We start from the raw sequence: 16,936 nt of genomic DNA, 5'->3' as shown, positions 1-16,936 counted from the left end.
CTGATTTTTAGCTATTTTTAATAGGAGAGTAAATCTGGTTCCTACCATTTTATCTTGGCTGGAAGCTCAAGAAGTATGGATTTGAATCCTGATTCTGCCAGTTATTCACAAGCTTTGAAAGCTTAGCAAGTTACTTAATCTCTTCAGGTCTCAAGTCTCCTTATCTGTAAAATGGAGCTAATAAAATGAGTTTTTATCGTGAGGATTAAATGAAAAAAATAAAATGCAAAGCTTTGAAAAGATGTCAGCTCAGGTTGGTATGTGAGCAAAGAAGAGCCCAGCACTAAGTACTGAGCTCCAACCATTAGGAGCTGAAAAGCAGAAGGAAAGGATCTAGAAAAAAAGGCCAAGAAGGAATGGTTGTGGGGGCACGGGAGCCAAGTCAGGGTATTCTCAAGGCTGGCAGGCAAGAGGAAGTCAGTAGTGCCAGAGTTTGTAAGGAGATGAAGGAGGGTGAGGGCATCTGGGGTCACATTCTAACTGCAGTTACTTCTCCCTGGATGACATTTGTGGCTAAGATCTGATCTGAGTACTCACGTCTGTGCCCAGCTACAGCAGCTGAGTTCAGAAGCTGGAGACTGATCCTTCTAGCTCAGTTTGTGAAACTAGTTAAAAGAGAGACTGCTAATTTCATTGGACAAGAAAAACTGGATTATGTGAAATACTCAGGAAATGGAGTGTATTGATGTTAACTACATTTTTAGGATCACACAGATCAGTCAGAAAAAGAAAAAGTCTTTCGTGTTTGTCTCAATCCAGTTGCTAGAAATCTCAGAACTTTACAAGTTCATGTATTGTTAGAGCTGGGAGAAGTTCTTAGAGGGAACATTATGTCCCCCTTTCTCATGTCCTACCAAAGCCCTATGAAGTGAGGAACCTGGCTCTGTAACATAACTTGGTCATGGCAGAGTTAGAACTAGAAGTCAGATCCAGTATCACAGGACGCATGTTGCAGGTTTTGTCTAGACACAAGTCTCCCCTGAAGTAGGAGCACCATGCGAGGGGGTAGGGTGCCTGGCTTAGATTCCTCCTTGCCCATTTATTACCTCTAGCTGTGTGACTTTGAGCAAGTTGTAGAATCTTTGTGATTTCAGTTGTCTCTCTTTAAGTTGGGCATAACCGTAACTGCCTGAAGGCAAGAGATTGTGCCAGATAACTCCTAATAGTTTCTCCAGGCCGGAAGATTGATGTCAGGCATTATAATTACAAGTACTTACAGGAGTTGTCAGGACATGTAAATGAGTAATGTGACCAGGTATAAGATGATGGGTGGGCAGCATTGGGCACCGAGGTGAACTGGAGAAGAGCATGTGCCCATCAAAAAGGGATGGATTGTTGCCAGGCAGAGTGCGGGCTCAGTGTTGCCATTAATCTGTTTTGCAAAAAAAAACCCAGAAATCTGGATTTCTGTGTGAAATATGTAACATTTAGACTTATATATGAGGACATGTCTTAGTTAAGACATGAGACAATTAAGACATGTCTGTGGGTTGCACGGGCTCTCAGTTTGAACCTCTGATAGTTGTTTAAATGAAATTCTGCAGCCTGGCTGGTACAGGAAAAAACCTTGGCCTTGGATCTCAAAACATAGGCTGTCTGAATGTGGCCCCCAATAACCAAGGGCAAGTCATTTTCCTTCCCATGACCCTAGTTCCTCTATCCTGGCCTTGAGTTACCCTTACCACCAAGAGCTCCTTGCCAGCTGCCTGCTGTGTCTGGGAAGTGAAACACCCCCTCTTCTGCAGCAGAGCCGTGGCAGCCATCAGCTGCCCTTTAGGGAGCAGGAGGAGGCAGCCACACAGGCCTTTGCACTGTTCCCTGGGTGGCCTGACTCCCCATGGCCATTTTCTCTTCCTCCCTATACCTCCAGGCTACTCCTGCTGGCCCACCCTGGAACAGTCTGCTACTTACCCTGTCCCTTGGGTCACTGCTACCTCCCTCCAGCTGTAGTTACAGAGAGGGTTTCAGGCATACTGCCCCTAAAAACAAACCCCTAGACCCTTTTGTTTAAAGTTCTGTGTATCTCAATGGGGGTAACATAGAGGAAAAAAGTGGACAAGTGACAGAAGTTTGAAAAACCTTGCCCAGTTCTTGTTGCATTATAGTCCCTGGGCCTTCCAAGAGTATAGAAGAAAGATCATTTCAGGTCCTGAGGAAAGATCTGGAGGCCATTATGGGTGGCAGAACAGAGAGCACTGAGCCCACTGGCCTCAGAAGAAATTACAGGAAAAGTTGGGCATTATTGAGTGCTCCCTCCCTTCTCCCTGTCTCAGTGCTATTAGGGGTACAGAGATGATTCTACCCTTGAAGAGCTTGTGGTATAGGGAAGACACAGGGCAGGCATGAGGGAAGAAGAAGTTTATGTTTTTAACCCTTTCAAGACCCTGTTCTGCTTTGATTTTTTGTTTGTTTCTGTGTGTTTTCATCAATGGGAGCATGCTGAATCATGGATTGTGTTTTTTTTTTTTTTTTAATATGGATTTTGAGAAATATTACTTGGAAATACATGGATCCGACAAACCTTGGGGGGTTCCCAGGTGCCAGGATCGGTGGGTGCCCATCTGTCCCACTGGTCATGGGCGGCAGGATGTATTGCAACACGTACACAAAAAAACCCAAACCAAACCCACCAGGGCTCCCTGACTATCACAAGGAAACTGTAAATATGTTTACAAGGCTTTTCGAGCTGTGCAACAGCCAAAAGAGACAAAATTTTTACCCAGTCACACTTCCTGAACGCACTGCTTCATATATTTAAGGCTGATAGCCCAACTAGTTTGTTTCAATGAACATTTCTTTCTCCTTTCATTGTTACACAACTCCCCACTGGAGGGCAGCAAATACTTTTCGTGGGAAAAGTAGAGTCCCAAGAAACCTGAGAGCCGGTAAAAGTGAGAGGGATACCTTATGTCTCATGAATCATAAAAGGATTCTCACTGCATCCTCCATGGCTATGTAAACTTGTTAATTTAAGTGCAGAGGGGGTGATAAAATGGTTGAATTTTATCACATGTGCTTTTAACCAATTTAAAATATACTAGAGAGTTTTTTCCCTCCCATCAAAGGCTTTAACTGCCTACCCTCGTGGATTACCAGTTAGATGAGATTTTCTGGGCACACTGAGCTGTGGCCTGGATGTCTTTCATACTGGACTGAGTTAGTCCTGTGAGCACAGGAGGCTAACAGTTTGCTGGGCTTAGGCAGAAGCAGACCCAGTTGCTTGCTTGGTGCATGGAAGACGTCCCTCCAAAGAGTCAGAATGTACCCTTTGTAGATGGACATCCTGACTTAAATCCCAGGCCTGCTACTGCCTAACTCTTTTGAGGTGAGCAGGTGATACTCTTTAAGCCTTAATTTCTTTATCTGTCAAATGGGGCTAATAATAATACCTACCTCATAGGATTGTTGGGAGGAGGCAGTGAGCACGTAAAGCACCAGTCATGGTGAGTAGCACCCAGGAAGCCGTTAATAAATGTTAGCTGTTATATATTTTATTTTTCTCCATTGTGCCACAACTGTATGCACTTTCTTGGAGAGACACATTGGGCTCAGGGGTATACCTATCTATATACAGGGACAGGAAGATATGGAGATACCCTAGAGAGAATGTCAGACACAGGCAATGAGAAAGAGAGGCAGAAGGGGGAAAGAAACAGGCAAGATGGAAAAATGCTCACGTGTATCAAGTGTAATCATAGAGCTTATCTTTCTCATCTGTCTTCTGGTAGTGATATCACTCCTATTCTGCATCTGATGAAATATAGTCAGAGAGGTGAAATAACTTAACCCTGGCCGTTGTCAGGGCCATGATTCTGACCCAGGCTTCTGACACCAAGCCTCATGTGCTTTTCTCTGTGCCCCAGTGATGGTGGCTGTCAGCCAGAAGAAAAGGATGATAAAGCTTGCATTGGCTACATGATCAAGTTGGTTTTAAATGTGTTTTTCCCAAGCTGTGTTTTGCAGATTTTTTCGGGGGGGGGGGTTGTGCTATTAAACCTATTAAAGTATTAAAGTAGGTTCTGAGAAGTCCTGCAGTTAGTAATGTCAGTGATCAACATTTACTGAGCACTTACGGCATGCCAGGCACTGTGCCTGTATCTCATTTTAATGAAGTGGGTTTATTATCTGAGGGTTAGTGAGGTTAAGTAATTTGACTAGGGTCACTTACTGGTGGAGCTGAAACTTGCATCTGGGCAATTTGACTCCATAAATGTCCACTGTAACTCGGTGTGACCCAGCATTTCTCAAACTTGTTTGACTGTGGAGCTATCTTATCATGCCTTTACCTGCCTTCCACAGAACACACTTTGGTGCTGTTTAAATGACTTTGGAGCAGTTTGATATTCTGTTATGCTGCTAATTATGGGGCTTGTTTCATCTTTGTCCCTGTTAAGGAGATAAGGGGCTTCTTTCTTTCTCTCTAGAATTTTCCCCTTGAAGCAAGTACTGTACTCCCTGTGTGCTTGCTGATGAAGTCAGCAGGGTTTCAGACTCGGCTTTCCTGGTCATACACAAGTACTTATTTCACCGTCTCTAAATGGAGCGTATTAGCTCCAGGCCACGGAGAGCAAATTAGAGGAACAGGGAGATACATCACAGAGAAGGAAGCTGCTCTGAAAAATGCTGTCTGCACCTCTAGCCTGAACTCTCCAGCTGTGTGGAAATACATGCAGCAATGTCAGGGACAGCATTCCAAGGCTTTTGTAGGATGAGGCTCTCTTTTCTGGGGCAAGTGACGATGGACACAAAACAGCCTCTGTTTTGCTCTCTGAAACCAGTATTTCCCAAGGGAGTCTGATGTCACCGTACTGTACCTGTCACCTTTATACAGGGCAGGAACCCTGTCTTCTGAAACTGCAGACAGGATCAACAGCACTTGTTTGGGGAATGTGCTCTACAACCAGGCAGATTAGTACCTCTTTTTCTTTCTTTTTCCTTTTTGCTCTAACTGGGGGCCTAGGGGGGGGGAAATTGGGTAGCTTTTGGGTTCTTTTGTGTGTCAGCACGAGCTTTTAAATGGAGTTTGCAAAGGGCAGTGTTTGGAAATTTAACTGGGTGAAAGAGCGTTAGGCAGGCTATTTTCCTTATGGGGGGGGGGAACTGCTGGTTCATTTATAGCCACTTAATTTGGAGGTAACAGAGTTGAGGTGGTGGAAAGAGCCCTGGGCTGGAGACCCTAGTTCTAGTCCTGATTCTTCCTCTCTCTTTGGGATCCTGGCAAGGTGTGTTGTCTTCCTGGGCTTCATTTTTCTCAGTTATCTAATGAGAGGGGTGGGCTTTAGTACGTCTGAGAATCCTTTGAGCCTTTACCTCTCTTGATGCCAAGATTGTGACTCTTATTTAGTCGACATTTGGACGGATCTCTGATGCCATGTGGTGCAAAGATGATTACTGGTAACGGTCCCCACAGGACGATGAGCTTCTTTGACCTTGGTGGTAAACTTTGTTTTTACTTTGGGTATTTTTCTTGCTTACAAGCTTAGGGCATATGACAGATGAGTGGCATGAGGGCCAGATGTTGTTCTCCTGCCGGAAGGTACCCTGACTGACTGAGGTTTACTCATGTGCAGAATGAGCAAGGAGCATCTGAATGGTTGCTGGAGGCTGGCAAAGCGGGCGCCCTACCAGCAGTAGCCCTGCTGGGACCAGGCTGCTGAGGGTTCTTCAGAATTCTCACTTAGGCTGGAGCCCTGGTGTTGCATTGTGTGTTAAGTATCTTCTGGAGTGTGTTTGTGTTTGCTGTGTAGTTCACGCTGAGAGAGAGAAAACAGCATCACTCTTCTCCTTCCCCCCTCAGCCGGTACACCTTTGGCTAGATGAATTCAAATGTAGAATCTTGGGTCTGAAAGGACTGTAGATACCTGTTGCCATCAAGTTGATTCCAACTCATAGTGACCCTGTAGGACAGAGTACAACAGCCCTGTAGGGTTTCCAAGGCTGTAATCTTTACAGAAGCAAACTGCCACAGCTTTCTCCTGCAGAGCGGCTTGTGGGTTCGAACCACTGACCTTTTGGTTAGCAGTTGAGTGCTTAAGCACTGTGCCACCAGGGCCCCTAACATTCATTTAGTGAGAGCATATTACTGAGCCCTCCTTCTGCCCAGTGCCTGAACCCCTCAGTAATAGTAATGGGTGTACCCAGTTATCATGTCTTAGCACCTATTGAGATGCCCTGGGCTACTTGCCCCTGCATCGAATGCCGTCAACAACTCTTCAAAGAGAAATCAATCTGCTTTTGCCTAGGAGAAAGGAACATCCTATCTAGTTGCATTAAACTGATGTGTTCTCTGAAAATGGTTTCTTCATGGGCACTAACAGATGCCTTGCAGAAGGAGTTTCCAGTTCTGGGGGAACTGTTGGTCTCTCTGCTTCTTAGGGTATCTCTTCTGTATCTTTCCTATAGCTGTTTAGCTGTAGGAGAATAGCTGTTTAGAGGGTCTAATGAAGCAACTGTCTGGAGACCAATGTTTATTTCAACATGGTTGGAGTTGTTTTTGCTTCGGCTTTCAGAGCCAGTAAAGCTGGTTATTAGATTCTGTAATTGCTGCTGTAATTACTCTCTGGAAACCAGCAAAGGCTTAATTAAATATGGAGATTCCGAGGACTATTTTTTTTCCATCTAAAAGCAACCTTTTAAACTTCTCTTGGCCTGGATTAGGTTTCAAATTTTAAAGCCATCGTGTTTGTGAATGAGCCCCGGGGCTCTTTGGCAGAAAAGGGATTTCTCTGGATTCCTGTTCTTTGAATATTTGGTTTGTTTACATGAGCTCCTGGTTAACCCAGTACTTTTTTTAATCCAATCATCAGGAATTTGGGACATGTAAGGCAAGCTATTAAGAACCAGTATGTATTTATGCAAATGTTGGGCTTGGCTCTTTGGACTTGGGCTACATCTAGACACAGATTTCAGTGGTCAGAAATGAGGGTGAGATGGAGGAGGTTTTATTTCAAGTTAACAGTTTGCAGGAAGAGTGGGTGTTTTACTTGCTGAAACTCTCAGATTCCAAAGTCCTTAGTTTGCCCAAAGTCATACCTAACCACGGTGCCATACATTTGTAAGATCCAGGATGGCTCAAGTACTGTTAGTTAATATTTATGTTTACATATTCATGTAGCCCAAATGCTGACCCCATGTCTGTTTTCAGGGTTACATTACTCATGAACCATGTTTGGTGGTTTCTAAAGAGGAAAATTAATGGTGTATGCTTTCCCTTCAGCTAGTTGAGAAATACATACAGGAGTGAGATCAGAGTAAAAAAATCAACCATCCCTGCCAGGGTCCATCCTGCAAGGAGTCTGGAGTTCACTGCAGGGAGGGGAGGAGACTATGTGAGCCCTGCAGGTAGGCGGGGGTACCTCTGGAGGGCCAGGCCTTTTGCTCAGGACTTTTTCCCAGTCTCAGCGCTGGGACACGTTATGGTGAGAATGGAGGGAAGGGCAAGTGCTTATAGAAGTTCCTATTTTATGGGCCAAGAGGAATGTAGGGAAGGGATGCTGCCAAATGCTTGTTCTAGCCTAGCCAGTGTTTCAACGAGAAGTTATCATTTCCTGTCTGAGTCAGAGGTGCATAGGAAATAAAATACAGATGCACCCACATAAGGAAGCCCCGATAGAATATATGACAAACTTACACAACTGATGAAATTGGAGATTCAATTTAATATATATAAAGCACTTGCTGTGTACCAGTCATTGTGCTGGATGTTGGCCTGCAAAGATGAATAATATAACTGTTATATCGCTCACAGAGGGACTCTCGCTTACATCCCTGGTATATGGGGTGTTTGCTTCCAGATCATTATTGCTTGGAGTATTTTAGAAGTCGGGTGGAGGTCAGAGAAATTTAGGGTTGGCATACCAGGACTCATTGCCAATTGAAAGTGTCTTAGAGAAAAAGATAAAGTAGTTCTGAATCTGTTACGGTAATAGGGAAATAACAGATATAGTCCTGAAAATTACAATGTAGTTGCTGTGCTGGGCTGTGAGTGGTGTTGCTTTACGCTTCGGACAGCTGGGGAACACCTGGGTAAGGGTCTTCCCTTACGGAACAGTGGTGCCTGGATCACTTGTTTGCCTGGCCTGAGAAGACTTGAGAATCACTTGGTGATTAGGGTGTATCTGGGTCAGTAGTAGAGCAACAGAGCACCAAGAAAGTCACAGAGGAAGGCAACCAGAGGGAAGCGACTCTCCCACCTTATCTTCACCTTGGCATGATTCTTGATGGCAAGGGCGATTGTTTACAGCTGGTACGAGGACTCTCAGGACCTGGGTTCGTGGCAAGAATCCCCGTCTCCTGCCTTCCACAGGACCTTACAGGCCACATCAAACCACGGGAAGGCTTTGTCTTGTGAGCAGAGGAACTATTAAGGGCCTTTAAGCAAGAGAATGAATGACATAGTTGAATTTGCACCACCTCTTCTGTGTTCCCACAGTCCCCTGGATACTCCCCACTGGACTGGATGACCCTTCCAGGATCCCTTTTTTCATCAAGTGGGAGGCGGTGTAAGCATTCTTAGAGTGGCTGGGTTTGGACTTTGGAGTTCCACACCTGGTTTGTATCCTCTCTGTGCTGCTTACCATCAGGGTGCCCTGGGCCAAGTTACATAACCTTTCTCAACCTCAGGTTCTTCATCTGTTAAAAGGAGGTGTTTTCTTACCTTGAAGGGTTGCTGTTATAAGATACAGTGTGCATGATCTAGTGTTAGGAGATGGCAAGGGTGTTCAGAAAGGGACTTGGGGACCCCTGGGCATGACTGCAGGATGGATTTATTGATTGATTTCTTCAGGCCATTCACACCAGAAGAGAAATAATAGATTAAGTGGCCTTTCAGATTTTAGTGAGGCACATTTTATTGTTCTTCAGATTTTTTGCAAGTTCTCTTTAATAACCTCCTTTGTCCTTTGGCTGGGGAATTTTTCCTGGTTGTTTTATCTGCTGCTGTTGGAGGAACTGTGGACTGCTTACAAGTAGGCCAAGGCCATTTCCCTTGAAAGGTTCTCAGGACAGAATCCTAGGCTAACAGATTGTGAGTGGAAGGAGCATGGGACCCATACATGTGACATATGGAGAAACCACAGCCTGTGGGGGAGGTGATTTACTGTGACTTACAGCCTACGGGAAATGGCTCTGGTTGGGAGCTCTGGGACTGGGAACGTGTGGTGGGGGTATGTGTGTGTGCAAGTGTGCCTGCATGTTGGTTTTGAGGTTACAGCTATCCAGGCCCAAGTCGGGGGACTGGGCAGCTTCCCTGACGCAGCCTAGCCCAGCCTAGCCATTCCTTCGCCAGAGTCTGTGCTGAGCCTGAATAAATTTACAGAAGTTACTGGATCCGAGGGCATGAACATCAATATGGCTCTTGCTGTGTGTCGCCATATACTTTTCAGAAGCATTATAGCAATTTACAGAGCTGTCAGCTGTGTGTGAGGTAGCTGTTTGACCCCAGATGATTTAGTATCTGATACAGTCATCACTTAGTATCTTTAAAACTTAGGATAAAATGGTACTTTAAAGTTATTCTGTAATAATTAGGGCCGCCATTTTTGGTTGTCCCCTGTTTAATGTTGTGCTAGGTGTTTACATACAGTATCTCTTTTAAGCCTTACAATGAATTAGAGAAGCTAAGTAGCTTACCTAAGCCTGTGAACTGCAGTTTGAACCTTAAGGCAGTTTGACTTCAAAGCACATGCTCTCTCTGGGTGCCTGTCCATGGTGGGTGGGTGGGTGGGTGTGTGTGTATGTTTGAACTCTTGCTTATATGCTCGTGTACTAGCTACATTTTAGGGATATGTGAATTTTCTTAGGAAATTAATGTGCTCTTTGTATTGAATAAATTACCAACCTTCTGTTACAGTAGGCTACAACTGAGGTGCATCCCATACAGTTGGGGAGAAGGCTCAAGTAAACTCTTGGACATTATCTGTGTCTGGTCTGGGCTTCTGAAACCCTGTTTTATCCTATATACAGCTGCCCTCCAGGCACTCAAGCGCAAGAAGAGGTATGAGAAGCAGCTGGCGCAGATTGATGGCACACTGTCAACCATCGAGTTCCAGCGGGAGGCCCTGGAGAATGCCAACACCAACACTGAGGTGCTCAAGAACATGGGCTACGCTGCCAGGGCCATGAAGGCTGCTCACGACAACATGTATGTGGCTGGTGGAGGGGGGAACCTCCATGATAGGGAATCGCCAGCCTATCGTGCAGGCCCTGGGAGGCCTCATGCTCAGGCCATGGCCTTAGATGGGCCCCTTGACTTTCCCATTCAAGCACCAGAGTTTGTTTTAATATGCATTCTTTTTTGGAATTCCTTCTAAAATGGATTATGTACCTTGCTGCCTTCAGAAACAGATTTCGATGGAATGAAATGTAATTCAGGGTTATTGTAATGAGCATAGAATTTCAAGCTGGAAGGGTCCTTAAAAGGTCCTTTTCACCCAGGCCTCTGATTATGAAGGTAGGGAAGCCTAGTCCCAGAGAGGGAAGTGATTGCCCTGGTTTGCATGTGAGTTTAGACAGAGCTGGGACTAGAATCAGTGCCTGTGACTTTTTTCTGATGCCATCAGGGGCTCTGAAATGTGTGGTACATCAGAGGGCTTCAGGTTGCTCAGTTCTTCCATCTTCTTTTGATGGAATTTTCAGCTTCCTCCCTTGCTCTCTGGCTTCGGCTGTCATATTGCCAATGTTCTTGCCCCCAGCAGTCTTTCCTCCTCTGTGTGACTCCTTTTCATTTGAAGTAGCCTAAGAAACTAGATAGCCAAGCTTGTTAGAACTGTAATTAAAGAAAGAGTACCTAGGCTCTGAATGAGGGCTTACTCCATGCACAGAATTCTGTATTGTTTTAGTGCTTGGTATTAACAGCATATATTTGGGAGTGTTTGGAGCCTGTTTTGTTTCCATTTGGGTATTCAGCCATGCTCTTGTACAGGGGTTGGCGAACTAGAGCCTGTGGCCTATTTTTGTCAATAAAGTTTTATTGAGACAAAGTCATGTTCATTTACGTATTGCCTATGCCTGCTTTTGGGCTACAACAGTAGATTGAGTTTGTGTCAGGGACCATTGACCCACAAATGCTTAAATGTTTACCTTATGACCCTTTGTAGAAGAAGTTTGCTGATCCCTACTCTACAAATGTGAGGTTGAAGAAGTAGCTGTCAGATAAGTGAGGTGCTCTCTGAGGGTGGATGTTTATTGGACTGACCTCCTTAAGTGAAGTCCATGTCCATCTTGCTTCTGGATTCTCCAAGATGCCTAGCACTGAGCACATCCCAGTAAAGACTGTGTGTTTTGAAGCATATATGTAATAAGTGTATGTTTACAGGCCTGATAGTGTGTATAAAATAATTCTGCATATTTGCCTTTCCTTTGGGGCCTAGTAGGGGAAGTGTAAGTAGATTTGAGTATGTGGGAAGGGCTCCTGGGCTCAAAGAAGAGCTATCAGCCCAGGAGTTAAAGTCCTATGGTCTCATCTGACGTGTTTATTAACTTGCATGTGAGACCTTGACGTTTTTATTAACGTCTTTGTGAAGCCTAACTTTGCTAACTAAGCCTTATTTCCTCAGGGTGTTGGACTAGGTAATGTCTAAGGACCCTTCTATCGCCTTGATTTTGTGAGTCTCTATTTTAAAGGAAACAAAAAAAGCTCCAAATAATATTTTAGAAGGAGGCAATAATGACAGAGAAGCTATTCCTCACAGGGAATAATTGTAGGAGACTGGGCTTGCAAAGCAGATCGTGCGGAGCGAGGTTGCTCCTCCTGCCTTACGGACTGTTTACGCAGACTGATTGACCAGTAAGACATCTGTCCGTTTCATTTAAAGGGACATCGATAAAGTCGATGAGTTAATGCAGGACATTGCTGACCAGCAAGAACTTGCAGAGGAGATCTCAACGGCTATTTCAAAACCTGTAGGGTTTGGAGAAGAGTTTGATGAGGTGAGTGGCTTCGTATAGATCATGTACCTTCACAGACAACACCCGGGCTGCCTTGTCGTGCCATTAGAGGCTCTCAGGCAGGGAGGATATGGTTTAGAAATCACCAGTTCTTGTCCTTCCAGAGACTTGGACAGAGACAAGGCATGGTATTAACCCCCTGAATTCTGGATTTTGAGGGATGTTTTCATCATTTGGGGTAGACACTTACCTGGAGTAAGAGAAGCTTCATTGAGATCCCTCAGCAGGCTTCAGGTCAATAATTTGCTGCAACAAGTAGTTACCCTGTACCTTTCCATGGTAGATCTTGGGCTCAGAGCTGGGGGCTGCAGAGGTGACCATGCCCTGGAGAAGCTTACAGGATTTGCCCTCAGACAACCCTGACATGTAGTAAATGTGAAGCCAAGGAAGGGACATTGGAATCTGACCCCTGAGGGATCTACATGGATCTCAGCCACCTGCCAATTTCTGCTGTAGCAGTTTGGCACGTTCAGTCTCTTAGATTTTTCAAATACAGTTACAGCCCCTGTTGAAGTTACTTCATTATGCCTTAACCTTGAGTCCACTGGAGGTTAGCTTGTCTGCCCTGCACTGAATTCTTTGTGCTCGCTAACTCCCACTGTATAACTGAGAAGACAGCTGGGGGAGCTTACCATTGGCTCTCAACACCAGGGTTTTCATATTTTCAGTCTGCAGTTTGATGGAAAATCAAGTTAATTTCAAATCCGCAAACGTGCCTGAGCACCTACTCTGCATGCTCAGCTCCGAGATAAAGACATAGGAATGAAAAACACACTCCCTTCTCTCTAGATGCTCACAATCTGCTACAGGACAGCAGACGCCTCTCCCCAAACCTTGTCAGATTAAAACCAACCTGGGTTCGCGTTCAGACGCTGCCATCATATAGTAGGTGCCCTGGGCAAGTTGCCTATCCTTCCTGGGTCTCATTTTCCCCTTTGTAAAACAAGGGGGCAAGATCAGATAATTTCAGAGGCCCTGTCTATAAAGGTATATATAAATAATTGCTCGATATTATGTTACGTTCACCAGTAGAAGCATGTTTAGGGTGTTTGAGCCACCGAGTTCATCTTCCCCTCTGACCTTCTCACAGGGACGTCTGTGTGTCCACTGAGCCATCAGGTCTGAGGCACCACTGCAGGGGCTGGGTTCCCAGAGATGTCTGTCTCACTCTCACTCTGTGTTTCCTTTCACCAGGACGAGCTCATGGCGGAGTTAGAGGAACTGGAACAGGAGGAACTAGACAAGAATTTGCTGGAAATCAGTGGACCCGAAACAGTCCCTCTACCAAATGTTCCTTCTATAGCCCTACCGTCAAAACCAAGTGAGCACTTCTTATCTAAAGTCATGATGCCACATAGTAGGTAATCTTGTGGTCAGTTGGCTTCCATTTGGGTCCTGAGTTTGCTTGGGGTTGACAACCAGGTGGGATCTGTTGTGATGCCATGGAGACAATGCTACCTGCCCTTTCTTAGCTTCTCTCTAGAAAAGAGTTTCTTAAGTTTGACACTATTGACATTTGGGGTCAGATAATTCTATGTTGGGGTGGGGGGGCTGTTCTGTGCATTGCAGGATGTTTAGTGGCACTAAATGCCAGTAGCGTACCCCCCTTCTCCGATGCGACAACTGAAAATGTCTCCCCAAAAAACCACACCCACTGTCGTTGAGTCAATTCTGACTCATACTGATCCTATAGGACAGAGTAGAACTATGCCACAGGATTTCCTAGGCTGTAAATCTTCATGGAAGCAGACTGCCATATCTTTCTCCCGTGGAGTGGCTGGTGGGTTCGAACCGCCAACCTTTCTGTTAGCAGCCAAGTACTTTAACCACCATGCCACCATGGCTCCTCGAAAGTGTCTCCAGATATTGCCAAACATTCTGGGGTGGGGAGGAGATGGTGGAGGGGTGTATGCAAACTCACTGTCGGGTAGCTCTCGCCCCTTTATCCTGTGTTGTGCATACCTGTAAAGGCTACTGAGAGAAGGAAGTAGCTTTGGCTTTTTTAGAGACCTGGTACTATAAAGTGTTGACATCCTTCAATGATTAGCTAATAGTCTCACATTGTTGAAAATAACAGAGCTTTCATTTCCTTCTTCCTGTTCCTTCTCACCTTCCCCCTCAATATTTCATGCCTGGGTAGAAGTATTCCACACAGGAGAGAGCCCTGTGCCCAGGCTATAGTCATCTCATTCTCCCATGTATAAAGGTTAAATAGCCCCCTCCAAGTAGAGTCAGCAGCCAGGAGCAGTATGTAGGCAAAGGCTGTGGACAAGCCACCTGGGGGTCCATAGAGGTGGTTTAAGCAATCTGGGGTGGAGTCTGGGTGGGTTGTCAAGGACAGGCTCTCTCTGGGGTTCTTCCCTCTTTCCCCACCCTCCCCAACCTCAGATGCTAAAGAAGTGAGCCCTCGCATAAATTCCACTGTTATGCCTGGCCCTGATGGGGGCAGAGGGCAGGTGCTGGGCTTAAAGTGTGCCTGGTTATCTGGCACAGAGAAGCAGAGTCCGTTGATGGCTCAGAGGTGGAGCCTGGCTGCAAGGGCAGGGCTGTTTTGTAGACACCGTGTAGCACAATGCTGGGCACCCTGCCAGAATGTGTTGAGAGCACCTCAGCCAGCCCTCCTGAATAAACTTTTCTTTCTTTACACAGCCAAGAAGAAGGAAGAGGAAGATGACGACATGAAGGAATTGGAGAACTGGGCTGGATCCATGTAACTGGTCCAGCCCCGGGCTAGGCCCAGACAGACTCTGGTGGCCTGCAGCAGCGGGCAGGCGCATGTGCGTGTGGGGCAGGCAGGACGTGGTGCAGACAGATTGCCATCGCTTTGAATCTCACTCCAAAGCAGCAGGGCCACATCACTGCTCACTCTGCATAGCATGGTCTGCACCCAGCGGGGCGGGCGGGGCGGGGGGCGGGCGGCGGGGTGGGAGGTGCCTGCTGTTTATAATGTTGAATTTCTGTAAAATAAACTGTTATTTGCAAATCCAACATCGAGCTTCTGGACTACACTAACTCCACTGCTGAATGCCCAATGGAAAAGGTTGACCGTGCGCAGTTGAAACGATCTGAAAATGTAGCCTCTGTCCTTTTAAGTCAGTTGACTTGTCTGTGGCACATCTCTTTGTAATGGTACTGGCAGAAGAGTCGTGTGTAAGAAGCCATAGGCTTTTCCGTGTCCTTAGCTGTAATGATACATCTGATCCTGATTTCTGCCAGAGCTGTATTTCTGCCCATCCCCTTTGTGCTGGCCCTTCTGTGTACCACTCTGGCCCACTCCTGGCTCCTAGTCCCTGTTCTTCTGGAGTTTGTGACACTGATTTGAAATGGATGGAATTCTCTTGAGAGCAAATGAGATTGTTAGAATTAAATTCCAGCTATATGTTTTTCTAACATAGCTCTAAGGTCTTTGTTGCTGTTTGTGATAACTGATAGATAACTCATTGAAAACATGTGCATACATTTATATTCAGATGAAATTATGGTTTGCACTGTCTATTAAATATCTCAATTAATTTTCATACTTTGCTGTTGTGTTCAATCAGTCTATCATTTACCTGTGAGAACTGACCCTTTCCAGGCCACCTTGGTGTCCAGTGGAGTCTGTGGAAACATGGAAGACTTGAGCGGGACATATATCAACAATTTGAACTAAAGAGTACAGCCTGTCTTACTAGAAATGTGCTCTGACGCTTGGAGGCCACAAGTCTGTCGCCCTTGCTTTGCTTGGGACCCTCTGGGTACAGTTCAGGAATGAGTTGGTTCTTATACAGCTCCAGGGTCTTCGTAATTCTTCTCTGTCAGTGTCCATGGGTTACCTTCAGCAGGTTCCTGTCAGCAGGAACCTTCACCTGTTGGAAGCCATGGTGCCCCCACTGGACAAGGCCCATGTGATGCATGGAAGAAAACAGCTTTTTCCATGGGTAGGAAGTACAGAGAATCTAGGGCACGGGCTAGTCTCAGGTGTGCTGTGACTTGCCATGTGACTTCGGTCCAGCCCCTTCCACTCTCTCCATTTTTCTTTAGTTCTGTACCTCACTGAGAATCTGATGAACACTGTGGACTCTGCTTCAGAAAAGTGGATCTGTGCACGTTCATCCCTGATCTGCATGCAAGTTGGCAGAATTGAGAGACCCCGCCCGCCCCACGTCTATCCTCAAACCTTGTCAGATTAAAACCAACCTGGCTTCACACTCAGATACTGCCATCACTCACTGGGTGAACTGGGCAAGTTGTCTGTACTTCCTGGGTCTCATTTTCCTGTTTGTAAAGCAAGGGGGCAGGACCAGATCATTTCAGAGGCCCTCTCTATAGAAAGCCACTTATTCCCTGATCGCCTTCCTGCGCTGCCACACAGACACTCAGAATTGGGACTTGATGACAGTGACTAGAGAATTCATAACGTGTGGAGTTTGGATCTGGCTTTTCTCAGCAGTTCCCTTTCCACCTCAAGAAGAATGTAGTGGCAACACTTATGCCAGCCTCCTCCTGCTCAGCATGCAGTTGGTGTGGTCCTTCCACTGGGTGTCACTTGGTGCGAGACATCGAAAGGGGCCTTCAGCTCTTCTCATCAGCTGCCCCAGGTGTTCTCACCCCAGCCCTGGGTGAGAACTCCCAGACCCAACCATCCAGCTCTGACAGGCCCAGAAACCAGGTCTGGTGCTCCCCTGAGAAATAGCTGCTTACTCCTGTTAGGGTGTGCCTTGTGCCATGACCTATGGGATACAGCGTTCAGTAACACCCAGTCCCTTTCTTGCTCTCAGGAGGCTCTCAGTTGGGCAGGAGAGAGAAGTTACCACATCAGGATTTCCTGTCTACAAGCAACAGAAGACTCAACTTCACTGGTGTAAGCCATGAAGATGTTTACTTAACTCATTCAAAAAGGATTCAAGAAATATTTATTGAACACCTACTGTGTGCAAGGCACTGCTCAAGGCATTGATAATGGACGCAACAGACTAAGTCTCTGCCCTCGAGGTGCTTATGTTCTACC

At 45.9% G+C, this 16,936-nt stretch overlaps 1 protein-coding gene across 1 annotated transcript in view; it reads left to right on the top strand.

Moving 5' to 3' along the window:
• Positions 1-14,845, top strand: part of CHMP4B (charged multivesicular body protein 4B) — a 47,031-nt gene extending 32,186 nt beyond the window's left edge. Inside the window, exons 2-5 of the mRNA XM_049869076.1 lie at positions 9,964-10,141; positions 11,814-11,928; positions 13,141-13,267; positions 14,596-14,845. Coding sequence (XP_049725033.1) covers positions 9,964-10,141; positions 11,814-11,928; positions 13,141-13,267; positions 14,596-14,660 — 485 coding nt within the window. The 3' untranslated portion in view covers positions 14,661-14,845. The remainder of the gene's footprint in view (positions 1-9,963; positions 10,142-11,813; positions 11,929-13,140; positions 13,268-14,595) is intronic.
• The last annotated feature ends 2,091 nt before the right edge of the window (positions 14,846-16,936 follow it).

Source organism: Elephas maximus, chromosome 25 (genome assembly GCF_024166365.1).
Source record: "Elephas maximus indicus isolate mEleMax1 chromosome 25, mEleMax1 primary haplotype, whole genome shotgun sequence".
Lineage (NCBI taxonomy): Eukaryota > Metazoa > Chordata > Mammalia > Proboscidea > Elephantidae > Elephas > Elephas maximus.
The sequence above is the reverse complement of the archived record's forward strand: the minus strand, read 5'-3'. Positions and strand labels throughout refer to the sequence as shown.